Raw genomic sequence first — 24,082 nt, forward strand, 5'->3', positions numbered from 1 at the left:
AAAAAAGTCTTGAAGCTGGTAGGCTAGGGAAGAAGCACTGTTTGAGTGCACTGAGGAAAATGTGCTACTGTGCTGTGCTGCTCCAGTAGCGCAATTGGTCAGGTTGTGGTGCTTTTGTAGTGGAGTCATACCAAGGTTGTGAGCTCAATCATCACGTGGAGTAGGTTCCGTTTTCAGCTGCAGAAACGTGCTGTTGAATTTAAGTTGGTTCTTGTGTTACTTTTTCCTCTCAATGGAGCTGTATTAATGCAGGCACACCTGCTTCCATGTCAAGTTATTTTATCATTGCTCACAAACCAACACACTGCAGACACCTCTGATATTGTCACTGTTTGTGGGCCACATGTTCCTGCTGTCAGCCTACCATGATCATACACCTATAGAAATATTATTGCTGTAGTACAGGAGCGAAGAAACGAAACGAAAGCACACCAAGTTTAAAAAGGTCAAAATGTGTCAAAGCCCTTCCTCGAGGAGGATGGGGTTCAAACCTACTTGTGTAGAGTATCATGTACTAAGAGAAGAGTGCTTTAACCACTAGGCCACCTCCATACACACTTTATCCCCCTCCGGACATGAGTTGGCCTCTTTCCCCATACTCAAGGGTAATTTTCCTCTTCCACCTACAATTTCAACATTTACCTTGCGAGATGTCAAACCACAGAGCCTGTGCTGCGCTTCAGTGTTAGCTGTAGTGGACAGCCCATTGAACATAAAAAGCATATTGAACTCCTTTGACATAAGCCATTTCTCGTCACTTGCTCAGCGAGCAGGCTCAGCGCACACTGAATGCAGGTGTCTCAGAGCAATTGAGATGTGTCCAAGTGGCTGTAAAAGGGATATCTGATGCCAATGCCATGGCTTAGTTCTCTGGTTGGAGTATTCTCGGTCGCATTTAATGGCAACGTCATGGCAACGTCAGCTCAAACCACCAAATGGAGACGGGCGTGCCGACAAGCTGACCCTGCTGATGCAGGATTAACACTAGGATGCGAGAATGCTGTGGCTTAGTTGGTTAAAGCGCCTGCTTAGTAAACAGGAGATCCTGGGGTTGAGTCCCAGTGGTGCCTGTCTTGCCACACAGTTTATCATTATGGACAGCAACATGCTTCTACATTAAATTTAATGGAAGTGTTCATTTAATTTTTGGAGCAACTTGTTTTTAAAAAAAATCCATACAAATTGCAAAAGATAAAATACTCATCTGTTTTGTCAGTGCAGAGGAATTACTGCCAGCTGGCAAGGAAACGAAAAAGATTTTTTTGTCTTTAGCCAAAAACCTGTGAATGTAGAAGAAAGGTGATGTGCGTTAGTTTCTATGGCACAGTCAGTCAGCGTATCCTTCAGTTAAACATAACGTTGGTAAATCAAAAGTCCCCAGAGACGCATTTCAAATTAATCCGACCTCAACACCGTCTCCCCTAAATGTGATGGGGTTTCTTTGGATGTCCTTAAGCATCCTGATAGTTGCAGAGATTTCAAACTTTTGGCACAAGTCAAACTACAAGAAGTTAATAATTGAGCGCCTAAGTCAATATCACGGGAATGTGACTATGTAAACTTAAATAGTATTCAAAATATTGCAATTTTGTTGTAGTTTAAAAAGATATTTTAGCTGGGGATCCTCAAATGATGAGGGTAGAAAAGAGAACTATTCGACACCATCAGGAGTGCTTAACGTGATAAAAGTGTTTTTTAATCACAAAGTGAAAATAGCGAATTTGTCTTTCACTTAGGCGTTCATTAAAAGCTCATTAAACAATGAAGGAGAGGCTCGTGTTCCGAATTCTCTTCGTGTCTCATTGTCTTGCTTTGATTTTTAAAATGTACACTGTTGGCTATTCACTCTTCCTAACACAATTAAAGAGCCGAGTTTAGTTCAGAGGTAAAGCATCTCATGCATCGTTTTCTATCACCAGCATCTCCACTCTGGATTTCTTTTTAAGCGCGATATCTTTTCTGTGATTTCTTTCGTTTGAATTCCCTCATGTGTGAATTTCAGCGCGACACATAAACTCGTTTGTCTGTTTTAAAGAGATGCAATTTTTAAAACAGACAAAATGAAAGACTGTTTAACTAAATACACATAGAAAACGTACACCTAATTGAGAAAATTTGGACTGGGGCGATGTATTATTGTAGCGGCGCAAGCTCATAGTGGTGCACTTGAGGAATGCGGTACAAGGGCCAGTGGTACACTGGATAACGCATCTGATTATGGATCAGGAGACTGTAGGATTGTAATGCTCTTAAACCCAATACCATAACCGTAGTGTGTTCAGTCCTACACAACCTTTCTATCGACTGAATAAGCCTCCTGTTCCATCTCCATCTTCTTCCCACACATTCCGGCTATTTCAGCACCGTTATTGTGGGACCACAGTCACAGATACGTAAGGGACACTATTCTGAAGAACCGTCTTAAATAAACAACGTTGCAAAAGGTAACAATAAGGGTTTCTTAATGTAACCTTACATTTGGCCGTACAATACAATTTTCTGTACCCTCAAAAAACTAAAAAAAAAATATTACTGCTTTCTCCTGAGAAAAACAAGTTTAGTGTCAAATCACAATAAATAATACAACAAATATACTAAATTAACACCCAGATATGACAACACACAGCTATGACAGAACACATTGAAGACTTAAAAGCCCTTTAAATTTTTATTTCCTTAATTTCCATTCTCTTCCCTCCCCAGGATAACTGAAAACTAACTATAATAAAGACTTATGCATTACTTGTAATACAGCTACTAATAAAGATATACATGGAAGTTAATTATTAATAAATAACACTTTTATTAATAAATACGTGTTAATATTTATATATATAAATATTTGTGGTGTCTGCAAATTTTTGTCGTTAAATATAATAATAATTTTCAAGCAAGTGGTGCATAACCTTGTTACTTAATGAGTACATTATTTCCATTACAAGACAGTTCTGATGTGATCAATTGTTCTGCTTAGTCCGCTACTGAGTTGCTTAAAACCTATGAAGAGGTGGTTTAAGCTAGACTCCTAATGCAGTAACATCTAACGGGCAGCAGCTGTTATTTTAGGTTTGTTGCAATTGAGAACAGGTTTAGTACAGAGTTGCTGACAAATTTCAGCGGAGTTTATTGAATATAAGTTTATTGCAATTGACCCATTGTAGCTACCAATCAGCAGCAAGGAAAAACAAACTTCACTTGTGCCTGTCAAAAAAATGGAAACAGAGTAGTAGTTTATGTGGTAATTTCAGGTACTGTACAATGTAAGAACTAATGTTAACTACTCCCATAGTAATGCGTGGGGTCCTATCAATAGAAAAAAACAATTGTTGTAACCCGAAAATACAACAAACACAAAACAAGAAGTCTTCCAGGAACCTAGGTAAATCCCGGTAGTTGTCTAACAACTACGAAAAAAAAACAAACGCAACAATTTCAAAAGAAAAAGAACATTAAAAACAAATCTGGGGAACAACAAAAACACAGAGTCTAATGCGAGAGCTTTTTCAAGTCTTCAGTGCTCCTCTCGTCTCAGTAGACCTCTCTCATATATTTGTGTACAGGTCAGCTGGAGATACACAGCTGATGGTAATTTAAGTAGGGAGCTGCGTCAGCATGCATGGGCTTCAAAGGAAAAAGTCAAGGTTTATTCCATGCTGAAAAGAGAAGGAAACACAATGTTTCAGCTGCGGAGCCTAATTTGATTGTGACTCGAAGTAAACCTTTACTTCTTCGTTTGATGTTAATTTATCTTCATCAGATACCTGATAGTATCTAAACTTAACAGTTGCTTTCAGTAGCTAAAGACACTAGGTGAGGCTTAAACTCACAACCTCGGTATAACTCCGCTGTGCACTGTTGTATAAGTACCGCGTGCTGACCAATTGCACCACTGGAGCTGTGCAAGGTGTGCAGAAACACAGGGTGAAAACGGTTTCGGTTGTGGATCCATCTATACATGGGGAACACTAAAATAGCAAGGAAAATACAAGAAAAGAAACTGAAAGAATTGTGCTAACAGCAAAGGGGGACGCAGGGAGGTGGTCGGACAAGTAAATCAGCCTGGCAGATTATTTGTATCGACATTTTTTGAGTCAATCAGCAAACAGATTTCTCTTCATGTGCCTTGAACTGTGCAGTTTGTATCTTCGTTGTAGATAGGTTTCTTCAGAAGTCCAGTAAACTGACAATAATGGAGAACTAGCTGACGCACCCCGTCGTGAAGACCCTCTGTAAGGTGATTACACGTTTCATTTTCAAGTCGCCTCCTTTACACGCAATTGCAGCCCGGACACTGAGAGAAAGCAGGAGAAATGGCTTCAATTTCAATGTGAAAGCGCAGTACAGGCTCGATGGCTTCACATCTCCCATCAATCAAATAAAATTACAGTAAAGCGATCTAAATATGACTCTGAAGTACTGGGAAAGACGATTATTTTGAGCGTGCCTACCAGGGTCTGCTACGAGGCTGAAGTTACAGTAGCTTCTTATTCACCAGCTTCTTATGCGTGTTTTTCGTTCCACCTTAAATGGTGCTGCTGTGATGTTATGTCACTTTTCGCCTGTAGATGGCTCTCTTCAATCAGTACTAATCCGGCTGGAATACTGTAGACATCTTCACTGAAAGGGAATATCCAAATAGCGACTGTCCAAATTATATTTTTGTATGGAATATATTTCAGAAAATCGCAAACCAATTTTAAAAACTCACCACAACACGGACTTACACTGGGAAAAGGTGATTGCACTTTCTGCTTATTGCTACAGCCTTCCCCCCGATTATGAAAATGTCTCACAGTTCTGACACCGCCGTGTGAAAGACAATGTAACAGACTATCAAAATCCTGAAGTACAAGAAATTTTAATGCACCAGTTTCTTTAAATATGACCCTCTGATCCTGGCATGTCAGAATACATTTCGAAAAAGTATGGCACGAATTGCACGAATTGCAATGGCACAAATTGTTGAGAATATCACTGACCTTGCCGATATTTGCAGGGGATACGAGTGTTTTGCACATGTTGAACTACGACACGTCAAAATTGAGCTCCTTAGTCAATATCACCGGGAATGTCCAATAATGACGAACATCAGTAGCTTCAAGGAAACTTAGACTCGCACATGGAGTTTTATCTTCGAATGGAGGTTGGGAGAATTCATTTATACTCTCGTTGCTCATTAGCTAAACTATTTAAAAAATATATGACACAGATTTGTTCGAGAAAATTGTAATTGCCTTAAAGAGAGTCTTCTTGAAGATGTGCACCAGCTAGCTCTCCACTGTCAATTGACAGGACTTGAGAAGAAACTGTTCTCATACAACCAACATACAAATTACACATCTTAAGGAACATGAAGAGAAATCCGTGTACTAAATAACATAAAACTGTCGCTGCAAATTATCACCAAGCTGTTTTATGTGTCTGACCACCTCTTTCCTACTTTGCAGCGAGCACAAATCTTTCTGTTTCTTCATCGCTATTTTACTGTCTCTTTCCCCCATGTGGAGATGGATCCACAGCCGAAACTTTAGGTCAGTTCCTGTTATTCTGTCTGATTGAAAGAGCTTTATTAAAGGCACTCCCATCTCTGCAGGAAAGTTATTGCTGCTCTCAACACAATATACTGCAACCAAATATAGCGATACTGTCACTGCCTGTGGGCCACGTGTTCCTGCTGTCAGTCTATTATGTCATGTTCATCCACACCCAGAAACATTACTGCTGGAGCACAAGAGTTATATAGGCGCAGTCCATAGAGCAAGAATCTCTTAATCTCAGAACTGTGGGTTCAGCCCCCACATTGGGTCCCTCTGTGTCAATTTCATCCCCCCAATCCTCCTAGCATGACCTGATGGCGTAACAGTGATACCCAGTACCCAGCGTAATTCAGCTTTCTTTCCACTTGATTCAGATTTTGATCTGAAATCATCGGCCGAACAAGAGTTTGTCTAAATCGAGGGAGATCTGCTCACAAGCAAGTATTAAACACTTCAGCATTTTCTGTTCGAATACCACACTTTGTCAAAACACTGCCGCTTCTTAAGCTTATAAGTAACGGTTTTTGAGCACGCATTGTATTGTTAATGCTTATATTAAAAAAGCATAAATTCACATAGTGGAATTTGGACTGAACAAAGTAGTCCAGCCCCTTTACAACATTACATACCCACTGATTAAAGCTTAAAACTACAGCAGCAGGAGTAACAATAATGACAACAACATGTTTGGAGTTCGGCATTTCATTTATTCTGCGGAAACATCGTATCGGAATGAACTGCCCGAGATAAAAGAGTAATTGCGGCTTCAGATCGTTTTTACAGAGCATTGCGTTGTTCTGTTCATGCTGACTACACACTTTAGATTTGTCATTTACTGCAGGCGTTGCTTTTCCAGGTTTTTCTGAAATTCCTCGCATTTGAGCCAGCACTAAAACATTTCATTCCCGTCGCTGAATACATCGTGGAAACGGTATTTGCAACGGAATGCTGTCACACATGAAACCTTTTCGTTATTCGGTTCTGAAGTTTGAAAATGAAAATAAAACGGGGGTCAATTCATAGGCTTGAAAGAAGTCCAAGCAGCATAAAAACCCGCGAATTCTCACAAAGGCTGCACCTTTCTTCTGCTGCTTTTATAAATCTGCCTTAAACATTTGAATGCATACCTTACTGCTGCTAACCACATTCACGTGTTTACGAAGCTTTTTTCTGTCCGTTATGTTTTTGCTAAGCAGTTTCTCCGTTTTCCTCGTACTGTGATTGTCAGCGAGCACAACAAGACTGAAACAGTGTAAAGGCAGGTAAAAAAGACAGGGTAAAACGCCTGATTGTCGGGAGTGGGATTTGAACCCGTGCCTCTATTTGGAGAGTGAAACACAAAGCTTAAAAGACACGAAGTTGTGAATTTGCTGTTTTAAACTGCTCGACTGTCCTGAAAAAAATGTGTGCTGATTGCTTCTTTCTTACCAAAAACCCAAACACACATTGAACATTTACCTCTACCATACATGTCAAAAGCTCACTCCCCATCATTTCTATCCCTTTATTTCATTCTTTTGATGCATGTTTTTGCACATAACCTGTTACCTTTTTGTTGTTTTGCACACTGCCTGTTGTTGTTTTTTGCACATCGGCTGTTGTCTCTGTCTTTCTTTTGTTATACAATTGTATTGTTGTTGTGTTTTTTTTCTTTGTACTACTTATGTCCGAGAGCTAGCTAAATAGCATTTCGTTATACCTTATACCTGTGTATGAGTATAATGACAATAAACTTGAACTTGAACTTGACATAGTCTTGCAGGCAGTATATTATTTTATCGTTTACTCGTTTAAAAAAACACGGTCTTCTCGTTCCTAAGTCAGATTTTTAGTGCTTTCGAACGTTACTTCCAACCTGGACTGACAGCTCACCAGATCTGTTTGTGATCAGACCATGGAGTCAGGGGCTGTACCAAGCGCACGTTCCTTCCCAATGCTGAGGCGATCATTCAGAAGATGGGTGTGAAGAGAGACAAGCTTTGTCGACTAAAAAACAAGGCAGGATATGCACGGATACTAATCACTGGCGATAGTTATGTTCTCTTACTATTGAGACTCCTACATTGCAAGTTTTTTTGAAGACTTCGAAATAGGAACGGGTGGGGTTTGATAAAACGATCGTCGATTTACGAGACTGACGCCTTACCACTTGGCCACCGCACCTTCGAAAAAACGTGGGAATAATGTTGTTCAAATTATTTTTTTTCTGAATCTGGTTTACATCGCCTGGAGGTAGCAACAACAATAAAAGGGATACTTAACAAGGCGATACACTGTAGCAGTGTGACTCCAACAGATGCTCCTGAAGAGGCTGGAGGTTTAAGCCAGCTCCTTAGAGCGCTCGGCCGTGTTACTCTCAACAGCGGCTCTTCAGCTCTTGTTGTTTGACCTAGTGGTTTTATGAGGCGTGGAAATGACCGCAACTTCGTTTTCTGAGATGCTTTCTCTCACGTGGTGAAATCTCGACCTCTTTGGCATCTCTGGCTATAGTTCTTCTGTAGAGCACCTCTGCTTATAGTGCCCTTGAAGTCATTTTATTTTTACAGGAAGACGCATTCCCTAACAATCTCTCCTGTTTTAGAAATGCTTCATAAGGCGTGTTTGATTCAACGGACAAACAGTATACTAATTGTACAATGCAGATCTATGCAGCATTCGTACTGGATTTGACTGGGATTCTGAAATACTTCTTGAAAAGGTATTCAGATTTGAGAACCTATAATAAAAACACAGACCTGAAACTCCCTAGCTTCCAATCCTTTACTCTTCCTTTACTCTCGTAGTTTTCAAAACGACCTCCGTTGTCGGGCGCAGTTAAAGTGGAACTGGCCTGACTGCACAGGAAAGTACGGAATGCTAAAATGTTTCTACGGCTCAAAATGTCCCTTTAGACCCTCGTCATGTCTCTGTGAGGAACGGGTAGGTAGAGAGGTTTAATAGATGCTCATGATGTTTCACACGGGGTGTTACCTGTTGTAGTGTTTCAAAAGATGTGTTAGCGGACCACAGATTATCTTGAAAAGATTTGGGTTTGCACTGGCTGGGATTAAAAAACTGACTCAGTTATTTGGAAGGCGCCTGTACCACCAACGCACTCCCGAGAAGCACCTGCAAATTATCACAATCCTCTCTCTCACCTACAAAGTTATGGAGACACAGACATCCAATGAAAGCTCAAGGCTCCACTCAAGGCTTTATTCACTCAAGGCTCCACTCTTTTGTTGTGATGTCATTTTAATAAATATTAGCTTTGACAAGGTGTCATTTTTGCCTCTTAAAGTTAAAGTCGGCTCCTTTCTTCCAGGTATAGAAAGAACTAAAAGTAAATTATTCAGCTCTACCGCCTGTGTGCATTGACAAGACATCTCAAAAGGACATATTAAATAAGAACACGATCCTTCCTGTTACCATTCCTGTGGTTGGGGCGTTGTTTCACCCTTTTACGTTAAATCATCAGTACTGCTGTTTTTCTATGCATAGTTTAATCAAGAGCACTTAAAAGATGCAAATAGGTTTCAAATAAAATAGAATTGAAGGGCAGTCGAGTAAGGAGGTAGAAAAAAAAGCACTCCCCCGTCTGGGAATCAACCACCGTCGCCCATGTAACTGGATGCAAAAATAACAGATTAATTTGTGCCCAGCCTCTTGAAGCTTCGATGCGATTATTTTTCCTTCCTTATTTTTTCATTCCTATGAATTTACTCTGTAGTAGAAGAAACGCGAAAGTGGGAAACTGCAGGCATTCTTCGTGAGTGGTGTGATCAGTGAGCATTTGCACATTTCTAAGTCTGTTCCATAAACTTTTTCATCGGGGATGTAGCTCAGTGGTAGAGCGCATGCTTCGCATGTATGAGGTCCCGGGTTCAATCCCTGGCATCTCCAGGTGCTTTATATTACAGTACTCACATCGCAATCTTCTGTTGAGTGAGAACTCTTTGCTCGTGTTCAGAGAGAGCCAGGTTTACACAATTAAATGCAGGCACACTCGACGTGCTGCAGAGTTGCGCTGCTGTTTTAAATGTACCTCATTTAGTTCTGTTAAATCCTAAATTATTTGAACTAATTTAGTTAAGGAAAATGCAAAAGAGCATGACAAGTATTGATCGTATAAAATATCCATGGCACAACTCGAGAAAGTACTGAAGGACTACACATCGACTTTTGATGATTACAAGAGATTCAAGAAACACAACCGTCCGCACCTGGGTTTGGATCCTGAACGCTAGAGTTAAAAGAACATAAGCGACGTTTATGACCTATAAACTCTCTAAATTGTCTTATAGTTTATGAAATAAAACAATTTCTTAATAATTACTTACTGATGATAGACGATTTATTAAATTTTAACAAAATCACAATTACAAACTTTTTCGGTTAAACTGTTATTCACATACTCTAACGTAAATAAACGTTAGTGTCTTCCGGTGTGTGAGCCAATTTCTCCCAAAAATATTCGTTAGTCTGTCGGGAGGCTGTGCAGGGTGTGAAGAAATAGAATTTCTAAAAGACAGGCTCCCTAAGCTTAACATCAAGGCAGAAAAAATGCTGTTTTCTCTACAGAAATGCTCTTTACATTTCAGCACTGTTGCAACTCCCTTTATAAAGGGTGTGCACACGTATACAACCAAGGCATTGAAAGATTTTTTTTTAATTATTGTTCCAAAAAATGTTCCATTTGTTTTCTTTTTAATGTTGTTGATTAAAAGATTTTATTAAATGAGAAAAAAATCTGAATGTGAAAAAAGGTCCAAATGCTATTGAAAAAAATCAGTAATGTGAGGAAAGATGGATTGTGGGAGCCTCTTAACTACCCATGTCATGCTGTATTTCTCACTCATTCTACTGGGAGTGATGCCGTCGCTTCATGATAAAGTCTGTCAGTGGTCATTCCAGACGGGTCAGGTATGACTGCGCTTCGGAACAAGAGACACGTGACTTGCGAGGATCCCGACAGTATCGATTTTCTTTCAGAGCCCGGATAGCTCAGTCGGTAGAGCATCAGACTTTTAATCTGAGGGCCCAGGGTTCAAGTCCCTGTTCGGGCGGATGTGCTGTTCTTAAATCTATTGTGAATGTCATTCTAAATAGTCTTTTATCTTTCACTGTTCTAGCTGTACTGTGGTTATTTTAAATGTCCATTACTTGTATTTACAGAAGTGTATTTAGTGTTTCATTTCACAAACCGAAAATGTTCAAGTAGATCTTGTCACTCTATTCCACGTAATCATCTAAATTAAATCACAGTAGAGTACAGAACACGCAGTGAGGAGCTCACACAGTGAGTACTCTTGAATACGACAAGAGGAAAGGCACACTGCAACTCTGCAGAACATCACGTCCGAGTTTACAGTGACAGCAGAGGTTGGAAGCGACGTAGTTTTTTAATACTCGCTCGCTGAAGATCTCTCAAGAAACCTCGGTGGAGATTTAACGGGTGTCTAATAATCACGTTCAAAAAGATGACGATAAGTTTTTTTTTTAACTAGGTAGCCTTAATGGCAACACGGTGTGAGTAGATCTTAAAGCAGCTGCAGAGTACCCGTAATGGCAACACAGTGCTTTGAGTTCGGCTTTTCTTATTTCTTCTGCAGAACCAGTGGAATCGGAATATACTGATCCGCATAAGAAGCGCTTTCGGTTTCTGATCATTTTTATTGAGTGCTGCTCTTAGTACCACAGGCAAGATGGCTGGTGGTCTAAGGCGTTGCGTTCAGGTCGCAGTTAACCCTGGAGACGTTTGTTAAAATCTCACTTCTAATAAAGAGGTCTTTCTCGTTAGGGTAGAAACAATAGAAGCCTTAAGCGGGGAAGGAATCACAACATCTCGCATTTCACGTGTTTAATGTTAACTGTCTCAGTGGTTGCCTCGGTGATTGATGGCTCTTCTCCCTCGCAGGGGGACGGCAAACGTCTTCAGAGAGGGAGTCTCCCACGCACGGTTTTTCTTTATCAAGAGCTGAGACAACAGAAACAGACTTCCAACTGACATGAATTACTTCTTGAGCGTTTATGACTGTCTTTAAAAGCTGAGAGCAGGTGAAAAAGTCTTTGGAAATGAGGCAATGACTGCTGACAGTAAACAGAGCTGACGCTCAGCTGCAGACAAGCGCTCCTCGTTAGTACAGTGCTGAGTACCCCCGCTTGTTGCGCGGGAGACTGGGGTACATTTCTGTGACAGGGCGCTGGTTTAATTTTTTAACAACCTGACTTCACTTAAAAAAGTATGTACTGTGTACTACTTTTCGGACTAGATAGTGCGGTAGAATATGGAGATCATCTCCAGCTTTGAGCTCAACTGCAACAAGAAGTCATGCTAAATGTAGTATAGTGAGTAGACATCGCCAGACAACAGAACGAGAGAGTAGAAGGCAGGAATATATGGTGTAAGGGCGTGATCTGTGTAGTTAATAAAATAGTTAAAATAATATAAAAACGTCTCTTTATTAAGATACACAACATTGAAGGCGACCAGAGATGAGTGCTTGACGGACTCAAAGCGAGTGCAGTTCAGATTTTAGTTCTCTTGCTGTTAGAAACGAACTTCTGAATTTACGGACTTTTCGTTTAGCTTGCGCCATGGAAGATATGGTAGCCGCGCCGAGAAGCTTTGCTTATGCCCAGCTTTTTCCACCGCTTCTACTGAACCTCGGAGCCCCGGATTTGTATACGGAATACAAGATATGGATGGGGTCGTACAGATTTTTTTTAAATAGCCAGTGGATCTACAGAAGCTCAGGATGCCGTGAGACGTGCTACATTACTGCACTGTATCGGGGCTCCCGTGCAGCGGATTTTCGCCAACCTCCCTGGAGAAAAAGACTGTAGCTGCCTTAGGCGCTTCCTTTACACCGCGGAGAATTGTGATTTTGGAACGGCATAAATTTAGGCAGAGAACTTAGTCTCAGGACGAATCTGTTGATGCTTTTGTGACTGCACTAAGAGAACTGGCTAAATCTTGTGACTTTGGAGTATTGGAAACTGACATGTTAAGAGATCAACTTGTGGAAAAATGTGCACATAAGATACTATAAATTGCTGCAGGAGGAAGGGCTGACACTAGAAAGAGCTCTTACAGTCGCTAGAATTCATGAAGCAGCTCAAGCAGAATCAAGAATGCTTTCTGACCACAGTGACAAAGTGACACTAAACGGGGCGCTCGCTCAAACATTACAAACAAAAGCCGAACAGCAGGACACAGTCATGCTAGAGAAATAGAAGAACAGGGGACGGCTGACATTACATGTTACAGGTGCGGACTAACAATGCACAAAGCAGATGAATGCGGAGCGTGAACAGCAAAATGTCTACACTGCAAGAAAACAGGACATTGTGCACATGTCTGCAGAACATCACGTCCGAGTTTAAGGACAAGTATCCCTTTTATTGTTGTTGCTGCCTCCGGTTTACATTTGGCGATGTAAACCAGATTCAGAAAAAAATAATTTGAACAACCTTATTCCCATGCTTACACGAAGGCGCGGTGGCCAAGTGGTAAGGCGTCGGTCTCGTAAATCGGAGAGTGTGGGTCCAAACCCCACCTGTGCCAGTTTCATTTGTCACCGCTTTCCTTTAGTTTCAAAGTCTTAAAAAAACTCGCAATGTAGGGATCTCAATAGTAAGAGAACATAACTGTCGCCAGTGATTAGTATTCTTGCATATCCTGCCTTGTTTTTTAGTCGACAAAGCTTGTTTCTCTTCACACCCATCTTCCGAACGATCGCCTCAGCATTGGGAAGAAACGTGCGCTTGGTACAGCCCCCAACTCCATGGTCTGATCACAAACAGATCGGGTGAGCTGTCAGTCCAGGTTGGAAGTAACGTTCGAAAGCACTAAAAATCTGACTTAGGAACGAGAAGACCGTGTTTTTTTAAACAAGTAAACGATAAAATAATATACTGCCTGCAAGACTATGTCAAGTTCAAGTTCAAGTTTAAAGTTCAAGTTTATTGTCATTATACTCATACACAGGTATATGGTATAACGAAATGCTATTTAGCTAGCTCTCGGACATAAGTAGTACAAAGAAAAAAACACAACAACAATACAATTGTTTAACAAAAGAAAGACAGAGACAACAGCCAATGTGCAAAAAACAACAGGCAGCGTGCAAAACAACAAAAAGGTAACAGGTTATGTGCAAAAACACGCATCAAAAGAATGAAATAAAGGGATAGAAATGATGGGGAGTGAGCTTTTGACATGTATGGTAGAGGTAGATTTTCAATGTGTGTTTGGGTTTTTGGTAAGAAAGAAGGCACTGTGAGGTTCAGATCATAGGTGAGAGGTGAGGAGTGAGCGAGAGAGGCTGGGAGTTTAATAGTTTGATAGTGCGGGGGTAAAAACTGTTTCTGAGTCTGGTAGTCGGGACCCGAATGCTCCGGTACCGTTTTCCATGTCATACTAAACGCCACAAATTGTTAGTCCAGTCGTATCAATCGTCCTAAAATTACGGAAAATCGGATGCAACTGGTGCAGTCAGCACCTATTTCTTCAGGATAGTCGAGCGGTCTAAAACAGCAAATTCACAACTTCGTGTCTTTTAAGCTTTGTGTTTCACTCTCCAAATAGAGGCACGGGTTCAAATCCCACTCCCGACAATCAGGCGTTTTACCCTGTCTTTTTTACCTGCCTTTACACTGTTTCAGTCTTGTTGTGCTCGCTGACAATCACAGTACGAGGAAAACGGAGAAACTGCTTAGCAAAAACATAACGGACAGAAAAAAGCTTTGTAAACACGTGAATGTGATTAGCAGCAGTAAGGTATGCATCCAAATGTTTAAGGCTGATTTATAACAGCAGCAGAAGAAAGGTGCAGCCTTTGTGAGAATTCGCGGGTTTTTATGCTGCTTGGACTTCTTTCAAGCCTATGAAGTGACCCCCGTTTTATTTTCATTTTCAAACTTCAGAACCGAATAACGAAAAGATTTCATGTGTGACAGCATTCTGTTGAAAATACCGTTTCCACGATGTATTCAGCGACGGGAATTAAATACTTTAGTGCTGGCTCAAATGCGAGGAATTTCAGAAAAACCTGGAAAAGCAACGCTTGCAGTAAACGACAAATTTAAAGCGTGTAGTCAGCATGAACAGAACGCCGCAATGCTCTGTAAAAACGATCTGAAGCCAAAATTACTCTTTTATCTCGGGCAATTCATTCATTCCGATAAAATGTTTCCGCAGAATAAATGAAATGCCGAACTCCAAACATGTTGTTGCCATTATTGTTACTCCTGCTGCTGTAGTTTTAAGCTTTAATCAATGTGGGGGACTGAACCCACAGTTCTGAGATTAAGAGATTTTTGCTTTATGGACTGCACCTATATAACTCTTGTGCTACAGCAGTAATGTTTCTGGGTGTGGATGAACATGACATAATAGACTGACAGCAGGAACACGTGGCCCACAGGCAGTGACAGTATCGCTATATTTGGCTGCAGTATATTGTGTTGAGAGCAGCAATAACTTTCCTGCAGAGATGGGAGTGCCTTTAATACAGCTCTTTCAATCGGACAGAGTAACAGGAACTGACCTAAAGTTTCGGCTGTGGATCCATCTCCACATAGGGGATGGAGACAGTAAAATAGCGATGAAGAAACAGAAAGATTTGTGCTCGCTGCAAAGTAGCAAAGAGGTGGTCAGACACATATAGCTTGGTGATAAGTTGCAGCGACAGTTTTATGTTATTTAGTACACGGATTTCTCTTCATGTTCCTTAAGATGTGTAATTTGTATGTTGGTTGTATGAGAACATGTTCTTCTAAAGTCCTGTCAATTGACAGTGGAGAGCTAGCTGGTGCACATCTCCAAGAAGACTCTCTTTAAGGCGATTACAAGTTTCTCAAACAAATCTGTGTCATATTTTTAAAATATTTTAGCTAATGAGCAACGAGAGTATAAATGAATTCTCCCACCCTCCATTCGAAGGTAAAACTCCATGTGCGAGTCTAAGTTTCCTTGAAGCTACTGATGTTCGTCATTATTGGACATTCCCGGTGATATTGACTAAGGAGCTCAATTTTTACTTGTTGTAGTTCAACATGTGCAATACATTCGTATCCCCTGCAAATATCGGCAAGGTCAGTGATATTCTCAACAATTTGTGCCATTGCAATTCGTGCAATTCGTGCCACACTTTTTCGAAATGTATTCTGACATGCCAGGATCAGAGGGTCATATTTAAAAAACTGGTGCATTAAAATTTCTTGTACTTCAGGATTTTGATAGTCTGTTACATTGTCTTCCAAACGTTGGTGTCAGAACTGTGAGACATTTTCATAATCGGGGGGAAGGCTGTAGCAATAAGCAGAAAGTGCAATCACCTTTTCCCAGTGTAAGTCCGTGTTGTGGTGAGTTTTTAAAATTGGTTTGCGATTTTCTGAAATATATTCCATACAAAAATATAATTTGGACAGTCGCTATTTGGATATTCCCTTTCAGTGAAGATGTCTACAGTATTCCAGCCGGATTAGTACAGATTGAAGAGAGCCATCTACAGGCGAAAGGTGACATAACATCACAGCAGCACCATTTAAGGTGGAACGAAAAACACGCATAAGAAGCTGGCGAATAAGAAGCTACTGTAACTTCAGCCTCGTAGCAGACCCTGGGAGGCATGCTCAAAATAATCATCTTTCCCAGTACTTCAGAGTCATATATAGATCGCTTTACTGCAATTTTATTTGATTGATGGGAGATCTGAAGCCATCGAGCCTGTACTGCGCTTTCACATTGAAATTGGAGCCATTTCTCATGCTTTCTCTCAGTGTCCGGGCTGCAATTGCGTGTAAAGGAGACGACTTGAAAATGAAACGTGTAATCACCTTACAGAGGGTCTTCACGACGGGGTGCGTCAGCTAGTTCTCCATTATTGTCAGTTTACTGGACTTCTGAAGAAACCTATCTACAACGAAGATACAAACTGCACAGTTTAAGGCACATGAAGAGAAATCTGTTTGCCGATTGACTCAAAAAATGTCGATACAAATAATCTGCGAGGCTGATTTACTTATCTGACCACCTCCCTCCGTCCCCCTTTGCTGTTAGCACAATTCTTTCAGTTTCTTTTCTTGTATTTTCCTTGCTAATTTAGTGTTCCCCATGTATAGATGGATCCACAACCGAAACCGTTTTCACCCTGTGTTTCTGCACACCTTGCACAGCTCCAGTGGTGCAATTGGTCAGCACGCGGTACTTATACAACAGTGCACAGCAGAGTTATACCGAGGCTGTGAGTTTGTGCTTCACCTGGAGCAGTGTCTTTAGCTACTGAAAGCAACTGTCAAGTTTAGATACTATCAGGTATCTGATGGAGATAAATCAACATCAAATGAAGAAGTAAAGGTTTACTTCGAGTCACAATCAAATAAGGCTCCACAGCTGAAACATTGTGTTTCCTTTTCTTTTCAGCATGGAATAAACCTTGACTTTTTCCTTTGAAGCCCATGCATGCTGACCCAGCTCCCTACTTAAATTACCATCAGCTGTGTACCTCCAGCTGACCTGTACAGAAATATATGAGAGAGGTCTACTGAGACGAGAGGAGCACTGAAGACTTGAAAAAGCTCTCGCATTAGACTCTGTGTTTTTGTTGTTCCCCAGATTTGTTTTTAATGTTCTTTTTCTTTTAAAGTTGTTGCGTTTGGTTGTTTTTTTATAGTTGCTAGATTACTACAGGGATTTACCTAGGTTCCCGGGAGACTTCTTGTTTTGTGTTTGTTGTTTTTTCGGGTTACAACTATTTTTTTTTCTGTTGATAGGATGCCACGCATTACTGTGGGACTAGTTAACTTTAGTTCATACATTGTACCTGAAATTACCACATAAACTACTACTCTGTTTTCCTTTTTTTTTAAAAAAAAAGGCAAAACTAATGCTTGTTTCTCCTTGCTGCTGATTGGTAGCTACAACGGGTCAGTTGCAACAAACTGGCTGCTGAAATTTGTCAGCAGCTCTGTAGCAAACCTGTTCTCAATTGCAACAAACCTAAAATAACAGCTGCTGCCCATTAGACATTACTAAAGTAGGAGACTAAGCAGACTAAGCAGAACAATAGATTTAATTGGAACTGTCCTGAATGTAGTGGAAATAATATCGTCATTAAGTAACAATTGCTTTCCAGACACTACAATTATTCACAAGGAATTTTATCAATACATATTTTATTAATAAAAGTGTAATATCTTAATACTGAAGTTTAATGTTATCTGTATTAGTAGCTGAATAACAGGTAATGCATGCACAGATTTTATTATACTATTGTAAGAAAACCGGCACAGGGACGCCAAATATGTAATGTTGCCATAGCCAAAATGTAATGTAGTGGCTCTCTGAAGGCACCAGTTCTGTAGGGTTTGGGCATTTACTGAGACAATTATTAATTGTAGCAGTAAATCACAAAGTTGATTCTTTTGATGGCTTTAGAGTCCAACCATGCGACATAACTCAACCAACACACACACACAGGTACTAATACACGAGGATACATTTATTAATACATAGAATATGCATGTAAAACTAACAGATCTTATCGAGAGGGTTATCAGAATACAAAAGGTATATTCGGTCAGTTACAAAGAGTTACACATATCAAGAGGACATACGTTCAGTATATCATTCATTAAGACCGTTTCGTAAAGTGAACTTGGTTACAACTTCTACATTAGATACTCAAAACAAGTACATAACTTTTAGGAATTCAATTGATATCAACTGGTTGGGATAACAATTGAATTCTCGAGCTGTAATGCAGTGAAGTTGAATACTCATCCAATTTCTGGGGATTCAGATCTCCTGCGGCACAAAGAAACAGTTGCAGGCTGTTGCTGTCCAATCCGCGCTCTCTGGCTCGGTGCCAGGCTGTGCTGTGCGGCTTGTGACGGTGCACTGCTGATGCTCACTGTTGGCTTTAACTAGCAAAGTTTGTGCACAGGAGAAAAGATGACTGTGGGTCCCAGAAAGTCAGGAAGAGGACCGGTTCGTTCCTGATGAAGAGCTAGTTCTGAATAGTGATTCAGCTGTCCACAGTTCCGACCTGTTCACGAGGCCTGCTGCTGGTTACTCTCTGGCAACCTCCACTCCAGACTCTTAGAACAAAGGAAAATTCTTGTACTCGGACACACTGGCCATTCCGTGGTTGTCCGGGCTGAGTCTCAGGATGGTCAGGAGGTGCGCTGCGAAAATGTACTGCCCTTGGGAGCCTTCTGCTCCTGGGCCGTCCTGCCCTGGAATTCTCCTTTGAATTCCCTTTAGAATTCTCCTCAGAATCTTACTGAATCTGAATCTCACAGGCTCTCTGTGTTGCCTGTTTTTACCTGGAGGAACTTCAGCTCATTGATTGGCTGAAAGTTCCATGGGCATCAGAGTCCCACGTGGGTTACTCGGCCCTACCAGTCCCTGATTGGTTGATCAAGGTGAGATATGAGTCACTTACACCTGACACTTAGTAATGCAGTCCAGATGTTCAACTGGCACTCCCTAGACAGATAGGCGCCAATGGATGACCATTGATCATGATAGCCAGGCTTAGCTAAGTGCATCCCCCTTTGGGAGCTGTCTTTTATCAAAGGAACCCTAAATCAGCCTGCATGGTTTCTCTGTGGCTGCACCACAGAGATGAACAGAGAAATGAGGCCTAATTTGGGAAAGCTCAGAAACACTTAATTCTGCCTTATTAATAAGCCTCGCCGCTACATCTTAAACTGACCATTTGGCCAGGACCTCGTAAACTGGCCAAATACCATGAACCCCCCTCTTTACCATCAGACCGAGTGACGTCAGAAACGGAGAAGAAGATACTATATAACCCAAAAGTTTGTACCGGTACGGGGAACAATACTTCGGTTTTGTTGTTTCTTGCGGGAAACAAGACTTAGGCTTTATTGTTCCTTGCATGCAATAAACTTATCTGTTTTACTTCATCTCGGGATCAAGAACCTTATTCTTTCTGTTACAACACCACTATACTAATGAGGAAGACATCGCACTCTCCGACCCCCAGCATCGTGTCCCGACCCACCGTGCTGGAAGGCGACACTTGCTGTGATTCCTTTGCGGAGCAGAAATGACATCCGAGGAGCCGTGAGATCATTTCAGCATTTCGCAGCAATTCAGCATTTTGAAAACACAAACGACCAACTCGGAATGACTTGCTTTTGAAGCTTGTCAAAGCGTTCTTTGTGCACGACGACTGCGCCGCCTAGCAGATACAAATGGGTTGTACAACTTTGAACTAGCAAATGGAAGAGGGCTAAGCCCCCTCTCTTTTAGCCCAGGTTCGATCTGTCTCCCAGAATCACCAGGGCGCACGCACACACACACACCCGTGCCGTTGAAGTGCTCTGCTTCATTTCTAAGGGCAACTCAACATTCACTCCTACCCCGAGTGCAGAAAAGAAAGCGTCCGCAGCAACAACAGCTCAGGTCTCTGCACAGGAGCTAAGCTGCCCTCATCTCCTCTGCTCTGCGGCTCCTGCGGAGTGGAGTCCTGCCTGGAGCCGTGTTTGCAGGCGGCGGCTCCCCGCACCCTGTCTGTGCGTCGTGTCCAAGAGCTCCTGGGAGGAAGAGAGAGCCCTCCCACTCGGGGGCTTTTCCACGGTCTGTGTGAGGAGGGGCGGGTGTGTCCAGTAGCTTATCGAGCGGAAGCCTGGGGCGGCGGAGAGCTGTGATCGTGCAGACCTTGAGGTGTCATCTCTTTGTCTGCTTTCCCGCCCCCCCTCCGCCCAAGCTCTGCTCCAAAGTAGCCCGGCAACCCCTCACACCTGCACGTGTCACAACCTAAGGTGTGGTCATGAGACAACCATGGGGTGTCGTTCTGTTCTTGCTAATTGTTTCCTGCCCGTCGCAGGCAGGAGTCCATGCGAGGAAGATGCGCTGGACAGAGCTCAGAGGGCACAGCTGGGTGGCTTTCCTTCTGAGTGACTTTCCTGCAACACTCTCCCGCTCCTCTTGGTGCGCTCATGCCGCAACACAGGAAGGCTGGAGCAGGTAGGTGTGTGCTTTCCACACTGCTGAAATAGCTCAGCTGGGAGTGCGTTAGACTGAAGATCTAAAGGTCCCTGGTTCGATCCCGGGTTTCAGCGTTTTGTTTCATTGAGCCCTCTGTTCCTCTCTGCAGCGCCCCCTTCCTAAAGTGACGCTTCCCTTTCTCAGCCTGAAACGCAAGCGAGACACAAGCAGCAGTACCTGCAGGTTTCCGTAGTGTAGCGGCTGTCACGTCAGCTTAACACCTGAAAAGTCCCCGGTTCGAGCCTGGGCGGAAACAGCCTCGTTTTGCACGCTCCTGTACTTCACAGAGGTCTTGAGCGACCGGTCATTTGTTCCCAATGTATTTCCGGTGCCTTCATGCACTCTTGTACCAAACGCACGTTCCTTCTGTACGCGGAGCCGATCATTTGCAATTGCACTGTGCCGACAGACCAGGACGAGCTCTGTTGGCTCAAAAGCAGCGCAGGACCTGCAAGAACAACAGAAAGATTAGCATCCAGCGGGGGCCTCTTAGTGAGCCCAAGATCTCATCAAGAATCGGCTCCAGCAACAGGGCTGGGCGCATTGTTCCATTCTCCGACCACTCTCGGTGTAAACAAGTCCCTCCTGGTCTCTGCTTGAAATGCATTTTCATGCGTTTGCTTTGGTGTAACTGGCTTCCCCTGCATGGTCGAATGTGAAGAAGATCCTTAGTAAGTCATTGAAGAAAACCGAGAAGAGGTCGGAGTGGCTTCTGTCGTTCATCAATGATCCAGTCAGGCAGTACTCCTCTGTAAAGCGCCGTTCGTTTACATCGATTGGCTTTTTTTTGCCTTCATTCGTGCAAGTAGTAAAAGCAGACACCCCTTTAGGGAGCCTGTCAGCACCCGGAGTTTTCCCCTTCTGTAAGCTCTCCATAGCCTCTCAGCTCTTCTACTGTCCAATCCCCCTCAAGTACTTCCCTATCTTCTTCACTCAAAACGTTTTCTAGCTTTGAGGTAAAAAAATGAATTTCTTCATCCTTTACCTCTGTAGAGCTGTACAGTCTTGAGTAGAAGTGTCACGCCCTCTGCAGCCAGAGGGCGGTCCTTCTCTGTCCTGTCCCTAGTTTCTGGTCTGCTGTCCTTCCTGTTCCTCTCTTTCCCTTGGGCTAAATATTTCAGGGTCTTGCACTCTGTCCTCGCTCAGCACTGACGTTCGGATGTCCTGAGACCCGCCTAGCACCAGGGCGCCCCACGTCCGCTCCCTGAGGGCACAGGTTTCTATACGGCATTCCTGAACTCTTTGCACTAATGAGCCCGGGCCTTTTTCCCGTCTCGCCGCTACGCATATGGGTCTTTTTCCGCCCTCCTGCTCCCCACGGTTAGTCCCCTTGGACGTCCGTGACAAGAAGGCCTCGATGCAGGAGAGGATAGCACTCAGCTCTGTACTCTCTCTTCCCTCCTCATCAACTACACTTTCCATGACAGACTTGGAGCCTACCACTTTCCTGAAAAAGAAGAGAGTACACTTCTCATTTTCTTCCAAGAACTGCACTCTTCTTAACAGCACTCCTCGACTACTTTCTTCCGCTATGCTCCGGACATCCTTTTTTAAAAGGGTGATATCCTCGAGCACATCGAAGCCACTGTCTAGTGTAGAGACGCTGCAGCTGCCTCTGTTTCCTGGCTAGCACTCTTCTCCGTCTGGCAGCAGCCTTCCTTCCCTCAGCCATGAAAAAGGCCTTTGTCCTCACCTTCACCTCCTCCCACCACTCTCCTACTGACCCGTACAGACACTGCAAGGACAGCCACTGTGATAGTCTCTCCTTGTAGCGGGATACTACCCCCTCGTTCTCTAGCAGCTTTGTGTTGAGTTTCCAGAGGCCTGGGCCAAAGACAGTCCCACCCTGGAGTTCCACTCTACACCTTAAAGCCTGATGATCTGAGAAGAAGACAGCCTGAAGAGTGACCCCAACAACTTTCACTCTCTCTGAGACAAAGCAATAGTCAATTCTGATTCCTCCCTGACCATGTACATCCTGCTGTTGTGGGATATATACATCTATATGTGTCTGAGAGTTTAAAGTCTTGAACTAAGTTTTGCAGGGCCAGTGAGCTGGAATCCAATTTTATCGGAGAGCTAGACTGCCTGTCTGTGTGCTCTAAGATACAATTAAAATCCCCTCCCACTATCACGTCTGTGCTACATAACAATAGGGGAGAGAGTGCTTTGAGTAGCTCCACCCTTCCTCCCACGTCAGTAGGACAATACACATTGATTAGCCGCAGGTTAACGGTCCCCCATTCCACATCCACACACAGCAACCTGCCATCTATGACCCTCTGAATACTTTTCAATTTGAATGCCAATCCTTTGAAAAGAATGGCCACGCCAGAGGTTCTGTTGTTGTTGTCCCCTGACCAAACAGAAGGCCCTTTATCCCACCTATCTTCAAAGCTTTTATACCTCTCTTGATAGGCTAAAGCACACTCCTGCAACATCAACACATCTCCCTCTCTCTGCTGGAGGTAATCAAAGACAGACTGGCATTTAACTCTGTCATTGATACCTCTGGTGTTAAGAGAAATTATGTTTAGAGCCATATTACATAAGAAAGTAGAACCAGTCTTTACAAAACACATTTCTCTTCTGTCTCACCTGTTACCTTCTTCTTTTTCTTTTTCTTCTTACCAATTTCCTGCCAGCCATCCTCTGAATGAGCCTTCATCAGGGTGGCAGCAGTAAAAGCATTCACGGAGTCCATTTCAAGGAAGGGGGTAGAGGGAGGGGTGGAGGAGTTCCAGCTGTCCCCATCACCATGCTCTCCTTCCTCCTCGCTCGGGGAGAAAACAGAGTCATTTTTCCTTTTCCTCAAGTCCAGCTCCTGGGAGCACTGAGGGGAAAGGGGTGCAGCCGATGCACCAGTCTCCTCTTCCCCCTCACCCACCAGCTGCTGCAGATCCTCCGTGATGGACTGGATGGAGGAGAGGAGGACATCTGTAGCCCTTGCAGAGTCTGAGAAAAGCAGCTCCGCTGAATCCTGGGTATCCTCGCTGGACCCGCTCCACCGGAGGGCCCCACACTGGCCCTTGTTCTGAGGAGCAGGAGTGGGGGAGGGGTCCTCGCTGTTCTCGGGGGTTTTCAAACCCTTGTGCTTGTCTGGAGCAGTCTGCGGTTGTGGGGGCGTAGTGGATTTCTCTTCCACCGGCCCTGGAGCCGGACTGATCCTGGCTGGAGGCTGAGAGTCTTTGTCCAACAAGGGTTCTTTGTTTGACTTGTTGTTTGCTTTGGATTGTCGGGCCGGTTTGGCTGAAACAAGCACTGCCTCATCCTTTCTCATTTTGAGTTTATTGGCGTAGGCGTGAGGGCAGTTCTTAAAAACGTGTCCTTTCGAGCCACATAAATTGCACTTTGGCAGCATTGAACAGTCAGAGGCTAAATGTCCCTGTTTGCCACAGGTCTTGCACCATTTATCAATGCACGATGATGCCAGGTGTCCCTACAGCACCGACACACCTTTGGTTGTCCCACATAAAAAACATAGCCATTGCAGGCGCCCAGCCGGATTGTAGAGGGCAGGTGCCTTAAGCCTCCATTTACA

General features: G+C 43.0%; 1 protein-coding gene and 4 non-coding genes across 5 annotated transcripts in view; 4 read left to right on the forward strand and 1 right to left on the reverse strand.

Moving 5' to 3' along the window:
• The window catches only part of LOC138242792 (zinc finger protein 271-like), a 781,993-nt gene that overhangs the window by 649,727 nt on the left and 108,184 nt on the right, over positions 1-24,082 (reverse strand). Inside the window, exon 2 of the mRNA XM_069198343.1 lies at positions 20,707-20,718. Within this exon, the coding sequence (XP_069054444.1) occupies positions 20,707-20,718 (12 nt within the window). The remainder of the gene's footprint in view (positions 1-20,706; positions 20,719-24,082) is intronic.
• trnaa-cgc (transfer RNA alanine (anticodon CGC)) lies at positions 9,348-9,419 on the forward strand. Its single transcript has one exon. It is a non-coding gene; the product is annotated as a tRNA-Ala (tRNA).
• Positions 10,510-10,582, forward strand: trnak-uuu (transfer RNA lysine (anticodon UUU)). The gene has a single exon. It is a non-coding gene; the product is annotated as a tRNA-Lys (tRNA).
• On the forward strand, positions 13,012-13,083 carry trnat-cgu (transfer RNA threonine (anticodon CGU)). Its single transcript has one exon. It is a non-coding gene; the product is annotated as a tRNA-Thr (tRNA).
• trnaf-gaa (transfer RNA phenylalanine (anticodon GAA)) lies at positions 20,543-20,615 on the forward strand. Its single transcript has one exon. It is a non-coding gene; the product is annotated as a tRNA-Phe (tRNA).

The sequence above is a fragment of the Lepisosteus oculatus genome, chromosome 14, assembly GCF_040954835.1.
Source record: "Lepisosteus oculatus isolate fLepOcu1 chromosome 14, fLepOcu1.hap2, whole genome shotgun sequence".
NCBI lineage: Eukaryota > Metazoa > Chordata > Actinopteri > Semionotiformes > Lepisosteidae > Lepisosteus > Lepisosteus oculatus.